Source organism: Ptychodera flava, chromosome 5 (genome assembly GCF_041260155.1).
Source record: "Ptychodera flava strain L36383 chromosome 5, AS_Pfla_20210202, whole genome shotgun sequence".
In the NCBI taxonomy this organism is placed as follows: Eukaryota; Metazoa; Hemichordata; class Enteropneusta; family Ptychoderidae; genus Ptychodera; species Ptychodera flava.
Window position 1 is genome coordinate 40,016,258 of NC_091932.1, and position 15,171 is coordinate 40,031,428.

The 15,171-nt window shown below is 37.7% G+C and overlaps 1 protein-coding gene across 2 annotated transcripts in view; it reads right to left on the minus strand.

The window, feature by feature from the left end:
* The window catches only part of LOC139133914 (choline transporter-like protein 1), a 32,097-nt gene extending 20,009 nt beyond the window's left edge, over nucleotides 1–12,088 (minus strand). The window contains exons 1-2 of one of the 2 annotated variants that reach the window (XM_070700698.1): nucleotides 11,468–12,088; nucleotides 8,637–8,711 (exon numbers count right to left, since the gene is read on the minus strand). In XM_070700698.1, coding sequence (XP_070556799.1) covers nucleotides 8,637–8,678 — 42 coding nt within the window. In that variant the 5' untranslated portion in view covers nucleotides 8,679–8,711; nucleotides 11,468–12,088. Of the gene's footprint in view, nucleotides 1–8,636; nucleotides 8,712–8,757; nucleotides 9,103–11,467 lie in introns of those variants that run through there. The other variant, XM_070700697.1, reaches the window with a different exon arrangement.
* Nucleotides 12,089–15,171: the final 3,083 nt, after the last annotated feature.

Sequence of the window (15,171 nt, forward strand, 5' to 3'; positions counted from 1 at the left end):
TTGAAAATATAAATAAATAAATAAATAAAAGGAAAGGAAAGAAAGAAAGAAGTAAAGCAGCAGCAGAGTCTTTCTTAGGTACGGAGGAAATTGGTGAAGTCGCAATGGGCACTGCCAGCGGATTGTCTGCAAATGGTCCTGCTGTTGCGCCAAAGCCCACTTCAGAACATATAAATGCATCTACATGCTGAGCAAAACGCAGTGCTGAAATATGGTTGCGCTTACTAGAAACTGGAAAAACGCTATGCGTATAGCCAACAGGCCATCCAAACTCAAGAAAATCTACTATAACACTACAATCAAGGTTCTGTAGCCGAGCCCGCCACGCTGGTATGTTGAGAGACGAAGGTACTGGAATGCGCAAACCAGCAAAATTAGGCATCCCTGAATTAAAAACTGCTAAGTGAGTATTGACCAACCACTCCTGTGAAACAGAAGGAGTAGGCGGCCATGAAGAAATGCATGGTGCTATCCAATCAGGTATATGCGGAAACCGTACCGACAAACTTATTCCTGGTGGCTGTAGAAAGGTACCATAAGTGAAAGCGTATGCGCCATTCAAAGCTTGTAGCAGTGTGAGGAAAGAGAAATGCGAACTGAAGTTACTTGCACGCTCGGAAACGTTGCGTACCTTTAACAATGGCTGACTACACGCAACCGAATTAGAAAGCGCATGACTGATATTAGTACCATGACTAGCTGGCTGCTGATAGGCCAACTGCTGTACAAAATTACAAGGTGTACCTGACACCTCTGAAATACAAAGTTGAACAGATGACTGAAATACATCTGTAATCTCACTATCGAAGTTAACTGAATAAAAAGAGAGATCGGGAAACCTTGACTTAGAAACGGGTACAAAGTCTGAGAAAACAGAAGGCAAATGCTGTGGGCAATCGGCCCCGGTAACTTGGTCAGAAGGGGATCCGTGTGACGAATGACACTTAAAAAGTTGCCCTTCTGATTGGGGAAAACCACCAGGACCCCCTGAAACGGACTGTCACTCTTTGATAGTGGCTTTAGTTTGCTTTTGCTCCCTGTACTCTTTGTCATTGTACGGACAATCAGCGGCGGCATGCCGCTTGTCCTGCTGCCTATATTTCAAACAAGCAGAACACACATGTTTTTCCAACGCGCCATCGACCATATGGTCTTCGGCCTGATTACATTTGTGACTTTGAAAAGCTAAGCAATATCTAGAGCGACGCGATTTCCTGAGTTTACCACTAGGTTGAGTTACACTGGGTGGGGGTGGATTACGAATGAATCTGGTATGAACATTGTCAAAACTATCTCCCCACTCCAACAAACCCTGCTCTAAATATTGTAAAACAATCGAATGATATTTGCGGACTCTATCCCATGGATACAACTGCGCATCGGTCACTATATTCTGCAAATGACTCAGTCTATGACCGGCAGGTTCAGAGTCAAGTTTCATGCTCAAAATGATTTCCAGCTCGCCAGAAACCAACTGTGCTAGAGTCATATCGTCATACTTCAAAGCATCTGGCTTGTTAGGGTTTGGATCCCTGATGAACTCGTGAGGCCAAGGCACATATTTCTTTACTCTATCGGTAGGCTTTCTTTTTGCGCCACTCTTGATCCGTTTACCTTAGAGATGGTCACAGAAGACACGTTGTCTGCCATGCTAGTGCTACCACGATGTCCGACCGTTTTCTTTGCCGACCGGTGAATGTCGATGTCTCTATCCTCACTGTCTGAACTATCACTGGTATTTTCGGTGTCGTCCGTCGAAGAACTAGTTGAATCAACCGTCAAAAGCCGCTCCACTGACTCCTGTAAATGTCTGTCACGTCTAAGATCGGTTAACGTTTTTCCCGGTACGTTTCCCTCGTCCTCGTCTGTTATCAGGTTTCGCGCCATATTCTTTTCATGGCGGACTGTGACGTCACCACTCTTCTCTTGTACCATCCTCATCACATTCGAAATTTGAGTGGAAATGCCGCTAACCTGATTAGTAACTGCTTCTAACTGTTTCTGAACTCTACTGCTTGCCCGCGGGCGTGAGGTCGACTTCTTATTTTCGGATGCCACCTTGAAAACTGTCCTTGGTCTTGCACCGAGTGCAAGCGGCTCGCCAGTTCCTTGCGCTTGATTGCTGGTGGCGGGAACAGGGTCGACCTCGTGTTGTGTCGTGTGCTTTACTTCAGGTACTTCTGAACCCTCATGAACGTCGGATGTTGCTTCTGCCATGTTGATATGGAAAGGAACTACCGATCGGAATATTGGCAACGAAGAAGACTCAGACTTAGGACTGTCAGTATGAAAGGAAAAGACAGCAAAACAGGATGCACACAAAACGAGTTCCCCGCAGAACGGAAACAGGCAGAATGGCAAACTAGAACACTTAAGGTGTCACTAGAGGGCTCCCTATCGTGGGATGTAATTAACCAAAATGACACATTTTTATGCAAATATCGATCGAAATCTGCTCGCCTGTCGCTCGTATTTTCAGGTTACGCCATGAATTTTTCCATGACAGCCCGTTTATATTGACTTATGTACCATAAAATCAACGTATTGGTTGTTTTCTTCCACTCAAATTGAATCGAAGACAATTTGTTTAGTTTTGGTGATACTTTTATGTCTCAGCATATTTTGGCGCTCTTTGGACAAGTTTGGCGCCATGCGATCCGCGGGTATGCAACACAACATTGTAACAATTCGCAACAAAAGAATATCGATCGATAACGTTCACTACACGTTCACAGTGGAGACTCTACACCAGTTCGCTTCCGTTTCGTGTTATTTTTACCAATTTACTGCGATGTTCATGGTTCATATTCATCCAAATTTTGTATAAAAGACAACAACTTGACAGGTATTTGGTCTGTACAATTTAGGAGACACTTGCTGATTAATTTGCGTCAATTTCAGACCCTTGTTCTGCACATGTAAACGCCGTCAGATCGCCATTTTATTGACGGCAACAGTATATTTCAGTGATCAGAATAAATAGAATGGCAATAAAACAAATTTTAGGAAGAAATTCAAAAATCTAAAACGATACGATTTTTACTTATTAGTCAAAGGATCACCGTGCCAATTTTCATTATTATTGGTTCAGAATTGAAAAATTTGAACCGGCGAGAAGTTTGCAATGTGTTCGGTCGATCGGACGCGCATAAACGCCATTGTTTTCTATGGGAATCGAGATTATTCGGCACATCGTAAAATGAAAAATACATCTGAAAAAACCCGTTGGTTTAAATTTTTCATTTCGCTGTTATTTCTCACAATATTTGAGATTAAGCATCTCATGAAGGTTAACTGAAACTCTATGGTTTTAGTTTTTTAAATTTCCCTCTTATTTTTATGAAATGACGAGTTTACGATCGTTTGTGCTGTTGGCCGTGTTTTCGCCTATTTTCGCATAGAGTATTTTCGCTTCGGTATTTTAAGAATTCCTTCATGAAATTATTGCCGAAATATCATAATGGACAGAGAAACATATGAGGAAATGGAATCTGCATCTCTTTCCTGAATATTTAGCTGTGCGGCTAGGAAATTCGGCGAAGTTTTCAACATAACGCGGAAGCTTGATTTGGCTCTCTTTACGCTCATTCAGCGTATGTGCGGCAAAAAATTGTCACACTTTGAGTGAACAATATAGAGGCCATTTTGCCCACAGTGTAGCGTTAGTTAAACAGTCATAGTTATGTTTATTCACTGATGTCATCTGTACAATTTTGACGTAAACGTCAGATCTTCCAATGCATCCATACAGCTACCTAGGGTTACGACGAGTGCACGTATTAGCTATAGACTATTGGGATTTCTAGAATGTCTACCAGCCACTACGATTGATATTATTGTACAATATCATCCATCTATAGGACAACATTTGCGTTAATTCATGAATTATTTATTCATACTTATGAAGCTTGTCCATTCCGATTCAATGTACCTTGTGAAAAAGTGATTGTAGACTTTTGGAAATTTGTTTTCCCTTTCAAGCAACATGTGACAATTAATTAGGTCTTTAATTTGAAACTTATTCAGAATGAGTGATCCGAACGCAATATTTTGTTTCAATAATACAGACAGTCGATCTAGGTTGCAACAAAGCCTTATTGTAATCCCTCAGTGAATTATTTGTTACGAACATACTACCCGGGGTCATTTTTTCTGCAAATGTTTGCTTTGATTGACGTGGAAGTCAAAGGTCTTTCAAAACCAGAACGCGGTAGACTCCGGGTCGAGGAAGTGTTTGCTATGTTTGACACTATAGCATCAATCAGCAAAACTAAAAATAGTAACATCGTGTCAGGATGGCACTATTGTCATATTGGGATCATCATCGTTGTATGTTCGTTGTACTGCGATGTTCAGTCCTGTATTGTGCCAGTGTATGTAAATGACGTCCCCGATGACAACAATCCTGCGATTGCCATACAAATAGAAACAACCCTGCGATCGCTGTTTTCGAACATTATTTCTTGGCTGTCTGATTACCAATATTTGTGCAACTATTGTCGATATTAGGCTAAAATGTGCTCACAATCATGTTCGACAGTAAATAACAACGAATTCTACAAATTCAACAAATTCTCCTAGACGATGGTCAGTTTACGGACGTTGTTAGAATTTCAAATTGATAAATAGATTTGTGAGATGGGTAATGTTTTCTGAATCAGGCGATACTGAAACGATTATCATCTAATTCGGTAAAATGTCAGGCGAGCTAGACCCTTTGTATTTCAAGATGGCGTTGACATCAGATTGAAATGGGAGGGAAAACTAGCAATCAGGTTTGCATAAGATGACAGGGTTGTCAGAAGGTAAACATTCATTCACTATCAAGCGTACCAAGAAATCGAAAAAGAAATCTATACTCCTTGTAACTTTACAAGCTTATACAAGACCTAAAGATGTAGTGAAATAATCGTTTCTCCTCATCACTTGATACAGCCCTGTACGCTGACTGCCGTTTCAACCGTCGTACTTGGTCAAAGCGATATAGGTATTATCATTACACGACAGTATCTACGTAAAGGTAACATCGGATCTATTACACTACGGCCATGTCTTATATCTTTCTAAATTTACAAACCTTACATCAAGGAGTCTGAAGAGGACCTACAACCGACATATCTTGGATATCTTTGAAATTCATCATATGAAGTGAATATCAGTCTTTTGATATCATTACCTTCTCTTGAACCAAGTTCCCCTCCTCCGCATTTGAATATTTCTACCATTCCCCTCTTTACTCGGCGAGGGGTGGGAAGGGGGCCTGTTACAACCGATAACGTAGTAACTAACCGATAACGTATCAAACCCGATAATGTAGTAAAAATTTACCAATAACGTAGTAAATCAACCGATAACATAGTAACGAACCGATAACGTAGTAATTTTTTCTAACCGATAACGTAGTAATTTCTCCTAACCGATAACGTATCAAAAATTTACCGATAACGTATCAATGAACAATAACGGATTAAACCAACTGACAATATAGAGTAGTCAACCAATACCACATCAAAACGACCAATAACGTATCAATTAGTTGATAATATCTGATTAAGCGAATCATGGGGAGCAATAGATCGATCGATTGATTGATAGATAGATAGATAGATAGATAGATAGATAGATAGATAGATAGATAGATAGATAGATAGATAGATAGATAGATAGGTCGATCAATGTATCAATAGATAAATCAATCACTCAATCGATAGATCGACCGATCTATCTATCGATGTTTGATAGATGGTCGGTCGATCGATCGATCAATCGATCGATAGATAAATTGATGGGCAGATCGATCGATAGAACGAAGGCTCTATCAATTCAATAGAAAGATATATCAATTTTTCGATAGATCGATCGATCAATTCGATTAAATGGTCAATAGATAGGTGAATAATTATAGATAGAGCTATAGATCGATTTGTCATCACATTGTCTCTTACTCAATTTATATTTCTTCTATTAATTTTGTCCGTTTAGCGTAAATTGTTATAAATATATTTGTTTCTCATCCTAGACATATTGCAAAACTGATGCGGTGACGCGGTTTTTTTCTTCTCATTTCTTTTACTCTTCAACCAACAAGAATGCGCGAAAAACATGAAAACGACATACGAATGCACGCAGAGATAAATGCACAGTAGTGTTGTTTATTATGTTTGTATAGCAACAGTTCTGCGGTTTGACTTTTAGTGCAGCAATGCACAGTTTTGTCAGCTTAATATAACATTGACATATGTGTACTTTTCTGAATGGAATGTTAGTGTCAGTTATTTTGTTTACAGTTCTGTTTTATACATATTCCTCATGAGCAGAAAAAAAGGTTGACGTAGCGGGTCTTAATTGACACGCGCGAGGATGAGAAACAAACTTTTTATTTTTCTTGGCCTAAGCGGTTTTTTTTCTATCAGCACTATACTATGTATGACTACTCAATAATTTTGAGATGTCTTCGTAATAAGATGTGAATCGACGTGAATAACAACAGAAAGGATAAAAAGGAAAGAAAAAGCGATACGTTGTCTACAAAATCTGTTGACTCGGCTTGCTTACAGGAGTAATTTGCAAAATTAATGAATTTTGATTATAAGGAATTCAATTGAGCAATGAGTCCAGATTTACCTGTTCAGTCCAAGAATGAGAGTTACATGAGTGTGTACTTGTGCTTTACTGTCTGTTCTGTTTTGTGTCTATGTTTATAACTAGTGTATTACGAATTTTGACCTAGTGTTATCAGATTACGGATGGGTATGGTTACGATTATTTTGTAAAGGCTTATTGTCATTTTGATATACTGACGTTGTATATAAAGTAACGAAATTTTATAATCGGTCATATTGAAAACTTTTTCCAAGTCCTCCCAACTTAGAAAGTGTGTCGATAAAGACACTCTCATATGTGTTGTATCTTTAATTCTTTCTGCAGGAATACTTATAAATTGGTTCACATTTCCAAAATTGATGAAATTCGATTCGTGATGTCTGAGTAATATCAAGAAAACAGTATACTTCAATTTGATACGTTATCGGTAAATTTATTGATACGTTATCGGTTAGGAAAATTACTACGTTATCGGTAATTTTTTACTACGTTATCAGTTAGAAAAATTTACTACATTATCGGTTCGTTACTATGTTATCGGTTGATTTACTACGTTATCGGTAAATTTTTACTACATTATCGGGTCTGATACGTTATCGGTTAGTTACTACGTTATCGGTTGTAACAGGGCCGATAAGGCTGATAGCGCTAATAGGTGTTTCACAAATGAAGCTAGTTGTTTTAGAAAAGGGTATTTTTGTATCATCAACAGGAGAGGAAAATGTTGTTCTTTTGCCGGGCAAGCAGCTTGAAGATAAGCCGAACAGGGAGTCACCGGCGATTTTCGCGGATAGAAGTGTGTCGAGGCGAGAACTCATGGGATGCGATTTTTCACATCGTAGCTGTAGGGCAATGGTGAACAATTTTCAATTTTGCCCCAAACTTTTGATTTTTGTTTGAAATGACTCAGAATACATATTTACGAGAAGAATCGCCTGTGTTCATACTTTTCTGAAAATCCGCTGGTTGGCCGCCCACGTATACGATATGCCGTCGCTAATATTATCAGTGACTTGTGGTGGCTATGGTAGATTTGTTCCCGATCACCATTCTTGCAACAAATAGCAAATAAAAGTTCAACTACCATTGTGTGAGTTCTTGATAATAGCTGTGTAAACATAGTTGAAAGAGTTAAATAATAAGGAAATTTAGTATACAAAATTAAGACTGGTTCCTTTAACTCAAGTATCCTGCAACTGAAGTGTCAGTTGTATCCTGTGCCTGCTATTTTATAGGCCACTATCACACACAATGTTGTCCGTTATTGCGAGCAATACGTTCAGCATTATTGGCAAAATATCGTGTTCTGCTACAGACTGTTTGTTTCGTTTCATAATAATATTAAACTCACTTACTCTGCATCATTCTTCGCTATCAATAAAAATTAATATGATGAATGTTATAAGTATATAAAGTAGGACTATTTTCAAGTCTCTCCTTGCGGTCACAATAATGTACATTTTGTTCATATTCATTTTGTTAAGACCTTTCCCTCGATTCTCCACAAAGATGTTTTTATAGTGCAGCATGGTAGCTTGTCTGGTCTTCGTACGGATTTTTTTTCTAGGAATATTATGCAACTCCAAACTGTTTTCAAAAACCAATGCTTCAATTAGTGCACCATGCGGCTGTAAGCTATCGGCAATGATTGCAGCTTTCAAAATCCACTTACACTACAGCTGCGACACTTAATGATTTAAGATAAACAATTTTGCAATTATTTGATAAAAACACAATTATTAGGATTACATACATTTTGTCCATCGTGAAAAGACTACACTGTAGAAAAAACACGTGTAGGATTACAAACGCGGCAAGTCGGAACAGAACATCATTTTGGCAACACAGCGGGATGTCACAAATAGCGACAAAATGACAGAAATAGTTTGGAAGGTGAGTGTTCTCGATATTCATGTGTTTCGCGCATGTTGGTTTATACGATGCGGCAATAACCTGTAGAGTCTAAAAGAGTCTAGAGATATAGATAATCATGTAAGGTGAACACGTCTATCATTCAATAATTACATACTTACATCGAATGGTTCAACCTTATTGCTTCCTCCACAGCAACCCATGGTCAAAGATTTATGTCGCCATTATTTTAAAAGCTGTGAAAACAAACGTAATTATAATTCAGAATTCCTAAATACTAACCTTCTGTTTCTTTTCTTTGTTACCGTAATCTTTTGCAACCTCATCGTGTTTAAGAATTGGTTCCTTTTCACTAGTTTCCTCGCTCTTTGCCTCTGACATTATTTCGCGCGCTGGACGAGTTTAAATTTGCAGAAACTTCTGTTTGCAATGACAGATCAACAAGAGTCACGATCTCTACTCTCTGGGCGACGACGAAAATATGGACATATGGAGAATTAAAATGGACGAGAGGGACAACATCTGTGTCTGTCATCAACAAGAGTGACGGTGTGTTACATTTGTAGTGTATTTAAATCTGCCATGCACCGTCAACGAGGTCGCCCTACTCGCTATTTCTCGTTCTGTTGGGTCGTTGCGTTAACAATTTAATGAGATGCACCATACTACCAGGGTTTACAGTAATTAATGCCTGGGCAAACAGACGAGTGGAACAATAATTTGTGAGCCTTGGTATCTCTTTTGATAATATCCTTGAATTTTTCCCTAAACGGTTTGTGATAATTGTTTCTATCAATATCAGTCGCAGTTATGGCGGCTGATTGTTTCAATAATGACATTTTTGATAGCTTGCAATATTCGCTTTTTATTTAGCTTTCAGTACGAGTGAATTAACCGATGTGATTAATGGCGAGAGTGTGTTAACAACGTATGATTGAAACAGCGAGAGTGTTTCAACAACGATAGAGATAGCGATAGTGTTTCAACGATGAATAACTTTTGCAGCAAAATTATCAAGAACTAGCTGTCATTGATGTTACTGAAGAAGACAAATTATGACAAATATAATCATTCATCGATTGGTCAAGTCAATTACTGTAATGTTCTTTTTATTTTACCGGCGATTTGGAGGTCATTCTGAAACAAGAGACTTCGGCAAAGACGTAGCTATCAAATTACATATGGATGGAATCTTCGATCAAATCAAAGATTTTGACATATTTGTATGTTCATGTTGGAGGTCTTAAAGGTTCCTTGCATAAGCTAACATTTCAGCTGCAGTAGGTCTCTTATGAGGGCGCTCTTCAGAATGGTATCAAACATCACCGTTGTTTTTCATTTTGTTATCGGTAGAATCGTCATTTCTTTATTCATTATATTAATATTTTTGTTATTGTAGTCGTTGTCAGTACATCTGCAGTTCTACACGCTTTTTGAATTCGACACTTTCCTTCGTCTAGGAAGTTATTTATCGACCAAGCAAGCAAGGAGTGATGGCTTTTTCAACATTTCATTGATACAACAATTATAATGCTTAACTATACTTGTTTACGCGTGCGTGTTCTTTCAGATGTGGACATAATTCGTTCAGATAGGTCTATACACAATCTCTAAATTACCCTATGGTAACAAAAACTGGACATAGTTGTATAATATTTTGTAGACTATCACCATGAGCAAAGATTCGCAATCGAAGACATTTCTTCAAATTCTGTCAAAAATGAATTATGCCAGGCGGGAAAACAATGTAAAAATCACCACATTTAAACAATGCCAATCACATATACCAGGCATTTCGACCGTATCTATTAAATTTGAATATTATTTCGAATTCAGCTGTTGTTGTTGTTATTGTTGTTGTTGTTGTTGTTGTTGTTGTTTTTGTTGCCGATGCTACTGATGTTGTTCTATTAGAAAAATCTGAATTTGTTTTGTGTTTAATCATGCAAATATTTCAGGTAACTTTAAAGTCTAGTATTCTGCTATACTCACCGTGATCGGAGAAACATTATGGAGATAATAATTTATAGATAAATTCGTCATTAAAATGTACTTACTGTCACATTAATCTTAGTGTTATGAATGGCATGTATATTACCTTTCGGTTTCATGTATTTGATATTTTAAGTAATTGGTAATTTGACTGCAGGCATTGTAATTACAGCAATTTTCTTGTTTCAAATGGGCATATTTCTTGACGTGTACACTACTTGTTCTATATATGTGCCTATCCCATTTATACGTTTTAAACGCTTGTTTTCCGTTGAATTCGACATCGGCTGGAACAATTTGCTTTCAGTTTAATCTCATCAGGGCCATGCGTCTTTAAAATGACTCCTTGACATTCAATCCAACATCGATGCTGTTGTTATTGTTGTGGCTGAAGTAATGTAATACTTTCGCGTTTACGCTGGCAGCAAACGCGGTTGAAGTAAATGAAAACAAAGAAATTGCAGATTTTTTCCTTCAAATTCACTCCCAGTGCTATTGCAGCTGTGATGGTTGTGATTGGCAAACCCATAAACGATTCCATGTTCTCAGAAATCGTAGAGAAATCACTTGAAAGTGAAAGTAGATGAAACAGCGTAGCAAAACTCAACGAATTCCCGATACGTTTTCTTCCACGTTTACGACGGTATTGATCGATTTATCACCTTTGTTATCGACATCCGCTAAATGTTAATTTGCGTGAAAAAATCGATTAGCTTCGAGCTGGTAGTGACAATCAGAAACATCGTTTTATAATCTGACCCTTATCATCGATCGTTCACTTAAATTTTACGTATTACATATCAATTGGTATAACAATTTTCCATCATTCAACGGTTGTATGACTTCTCTGATGGCTTATATCGGCTTCGAGGGCAATGAACGATTCCTAAGGATGCTACCTGTGTTACGTAATCAACGCAAGGTACGAACGCGACATTTGCCTTGTATGTCGAATGCAACACGTGAAATTATCAGTCTTTAAAGCATCCTTAAAACTTACCTCTTCTAAAAAAGTCGAAACGTTAAATCTGTTTCCGTTGATTATCCTTGCAGTGTCAGTCTTACCAGGCTTGGTATGGATAAAAGCAGCGTCTCGTCTAAGAAATGATGGCGGCTAACTCAGGTACCTGAGCATTTGGTTCTACGTCACACACCGTCATCGATTGCATGATTGACAATAGTTACCATGGTGATAAGTGTCAACTTACGACGCCGTTCAATCAGGATAGAGCACGGCGATGTCTATACATATTAACCACGACGTCAAAGATACGCGTCATCCAATACTGTTTTCGTCTGCAGACTACACATTATGTAAATGTTCAGAAAAATTACGAAGATTTTTCAGAGTGCAATAAAATAGAAAAGAAGATAAATCCTTCCGATACATCCCTACTTTGAAGCCATTTATATTATTAACATTCCAACCTGACGAGTTTGTCCCTGTTTTTAGCTATGAACTTCTAAAAAATAGGTGACGGATTATTTACTCGGCGATGGAACAACTCAGTTTGTTGTCGTATGGGACTGATATATCGGAATTTCAGAAATTGTGTTAAAGGTAAACGCTAGCCGCAAATCACTGTTGTTATAGCTTAGGCAGCCGCTGTGAGTAAGGCTATAAGAGTGACTTTCTGTATATACCAACAATGGAAGAAATGTTTGACGACGCTCAAAACATAACACGACCCCATGGGTCGGTTCATCTTACCCAACTGATCCTACGTCCGTTTCGTACATACATCCTATTCTGTGTTAAAATATACATGTCAAAGGTTGTGGAAATTCGATGCAGTTGAAATAGAAAACTGTTGTCCGAGTTAATAGTGTTGAATGAACTCAAAATAAATACCGTATGAGTTTTCATACTAGTATGTTCTCTACCTTTCTCACAATGTTTGCAAAGAATTTATTCTCAAAAACCATCGTATTCTTAAAGTAATAAATTTTACTTTTTCATCGAATAACTGTATCTGTGCCTACAATTGTAACGTTAGATGCTGTCACAGATGCGTTTTAAGTATTCATAAGCAGTCGACGGAAGTTCGTCTATCGTTGGTCTTGTCTGCTTGTAAGGTACGGTCTGAAGAATAGGTTAGCTTTAAAACGGCAGCTTGGAGCATATCCTTCATGATATTCAAAATATATAGTATATGCAGTATATATATATATATATATATATATATATATATATATATATATATATATATATATATATATATATATATATATATATATATATATATATATTACCATGTACGCATGGAGCTGAAAGTGTTAACGACAGATGTTCAAACATCCAGGCGCAATTACATCACAGTGCCATGCTGGCTGTTAAAATGAAAAGAATAAATAACTGTTGCTTGAGTATCGAAGTCAGTCAATGAGAAAAGTCATGAGTTCAAGTAATACTTGACACCAATTTCCAACAACTCCACATTTCCATGCCTCTCTAAGTTAAGTGCTAACTGCAATAAACAATGAGTCTAGATTGATTAACAAACTATTCCTGACAATACTTCATAAGTAATATGTAGCAACAGAAAAACGATCACTGCTATATGATGGTAGATAGCTGCATGGTTTACCATTTGGTTAACATTATAATATACAAATATGCAGAATGGTTCAACATCATAAACTACAAAAGGAAAGCGAATCCGCAATAAAAAAACAACAAAGTTGTAACAATTATTTTTTCCTGCTGCAGTCATAATACAAATATAATAAATTGCCATGTTGCGAAAAATTGAATGATAATGTTTGCCGTTAGTATTGAATTATGGGAAAAATCTTGTTTCGTCTAGGCAACACACTATGCAGATTTCAACAAAACGCTCTACCTGCAGTGACCCCCTCCCAAAGCGTCGGTGTGTGTAACTGTAGTGACCAATGACACGTGTCCGTTGTGTAATCGTTGCCGGGTTACGAATGTCGCCATGCGTAGCTATTGCCATGGAGACAGACAGTGCCAACTTGCAAATGGAACCACCCGCTCCTTGGTGAAGAGATGTTATTAAAACGTAATAGAAACTAGACTGGTCATGATGTGAGAAGCACTTTTAAATATAGATTTTGGCGAATCCTATCCTTGGCTTGTGTCTGATAAGATTTTTGTCAAATCATGCAAATGAAGAGCAAGACAATATATTTTGACTTAATTAGTGTTAAGTCAGCAATGCAATTGCAGATGAGGTGAAGGAAACCAGGCCAAAAGGGCCTGCCCGGCTTTGGCCCCTAGTCAATATATTATATACAGCGACAACAATTGATCAATACGGAAACTGAATATGATAAAGGTTATGTTAACGTTGAGCCGAAGTGTTTTCGCAATAACATTAGTCTTGAAAAAAACATTGATTCCATGCTATATATTCTACTGTAAATGGAAAATCGATGACGCGTTGCAAAGCGAAGGAAATACAAGAGAGATTTCTTCGATGGAAAAAAATGGCAAACATTATTGCACAGAGCTTTAAAAGAAAAAAAAGGAATAGTTGGTTAGCGATTAATTTAAGGTTATGCCATGAAAACATGATAAATTGTCTTGTAAAATGTATTGTCATTAATCATTTCAAAGTTGTCACTGATGAGAATTGTAAACTTTCCTGTCAGGGGATAGATAAAACTTTACACGAAGTTATACAATCGTCTACTGAGAGGAGTAACATCATTTTGATCTCTTTTCTGCTCAACCAAGTTTTCAAACCAGACAATTTTTCGATCTACTTCTGTGTACTCCGTTTTTAGGTTGTCTTCGTAACCATTCAAGCTTTAATTATAAATATTGCGTTTCCCTTAAAATGTCCTCCGGGAAACACGTTAGGTCGATCGGAAACATTTTTAATAATATTTGGATGTGATCAGCAAGTTTGGCAAAATCATGAGTGGTTTTAGAAAATGTTCAAAAAGGGTATTTTAAATAGGGCAGGTGTTATGAAAAACTTAATACATATGCTGGCTACCTCTGTATGTATGTAGCTCTGTCCGTCCACTGAAAAAACCTGATGACCACTTGATGTATGTATTTGTTATTTAGTGTGCATAGCTGTAATAGTAACAATCACTATTTTCAACATATCATGGTCAAGACATGTTCGATGAAGAATGAAAATGGAAAAAAGGGGAAACGAAAACTAGTTGTGAACCAACTGGTCTCTGTCTAAAAGGTACCGTGTGTTGTAGTTGAGAATGTGTTCAGATGACTCGGTGACAGCTCCCAAACTATGAAGATGAGCTGAAAAATATGCTAAAAAACCAAAATGTCTGTAACTACCGGTACCAAGTACTTTGAGTGTTAGTTGGACCAAAGTTTCTTCCCGAATGTTTGAGTGACCTCGCATGACCTTTTGACTCACTTCACTAATCTAAGCCACAATATGTGCAACTCTTTGTATTTAGCCGCATAAAGCACCTCGTGGTATCTTTGATCACTATTTCACCTCAACTCATTAATTATGTGCATATCTAATTCAAGACAAACCAATCAGGTAAGAGGTTTCGTTTTTCTTGCATTTGGACCACCAAAAGTTTATTCTAAATTTGTGGATGATCTTTCACCTACTCTCATCACAGGTATGATAGGTTCATCTCTGGTATGTAGTGGCATGAGGTACCGTGGGGAGGCCATCTCTTTATCTAAACCACTTACGTGATACACTGAACAGTTTCAAGGTTTTGCTGTGTACTCAGTAGCAGGGCCTA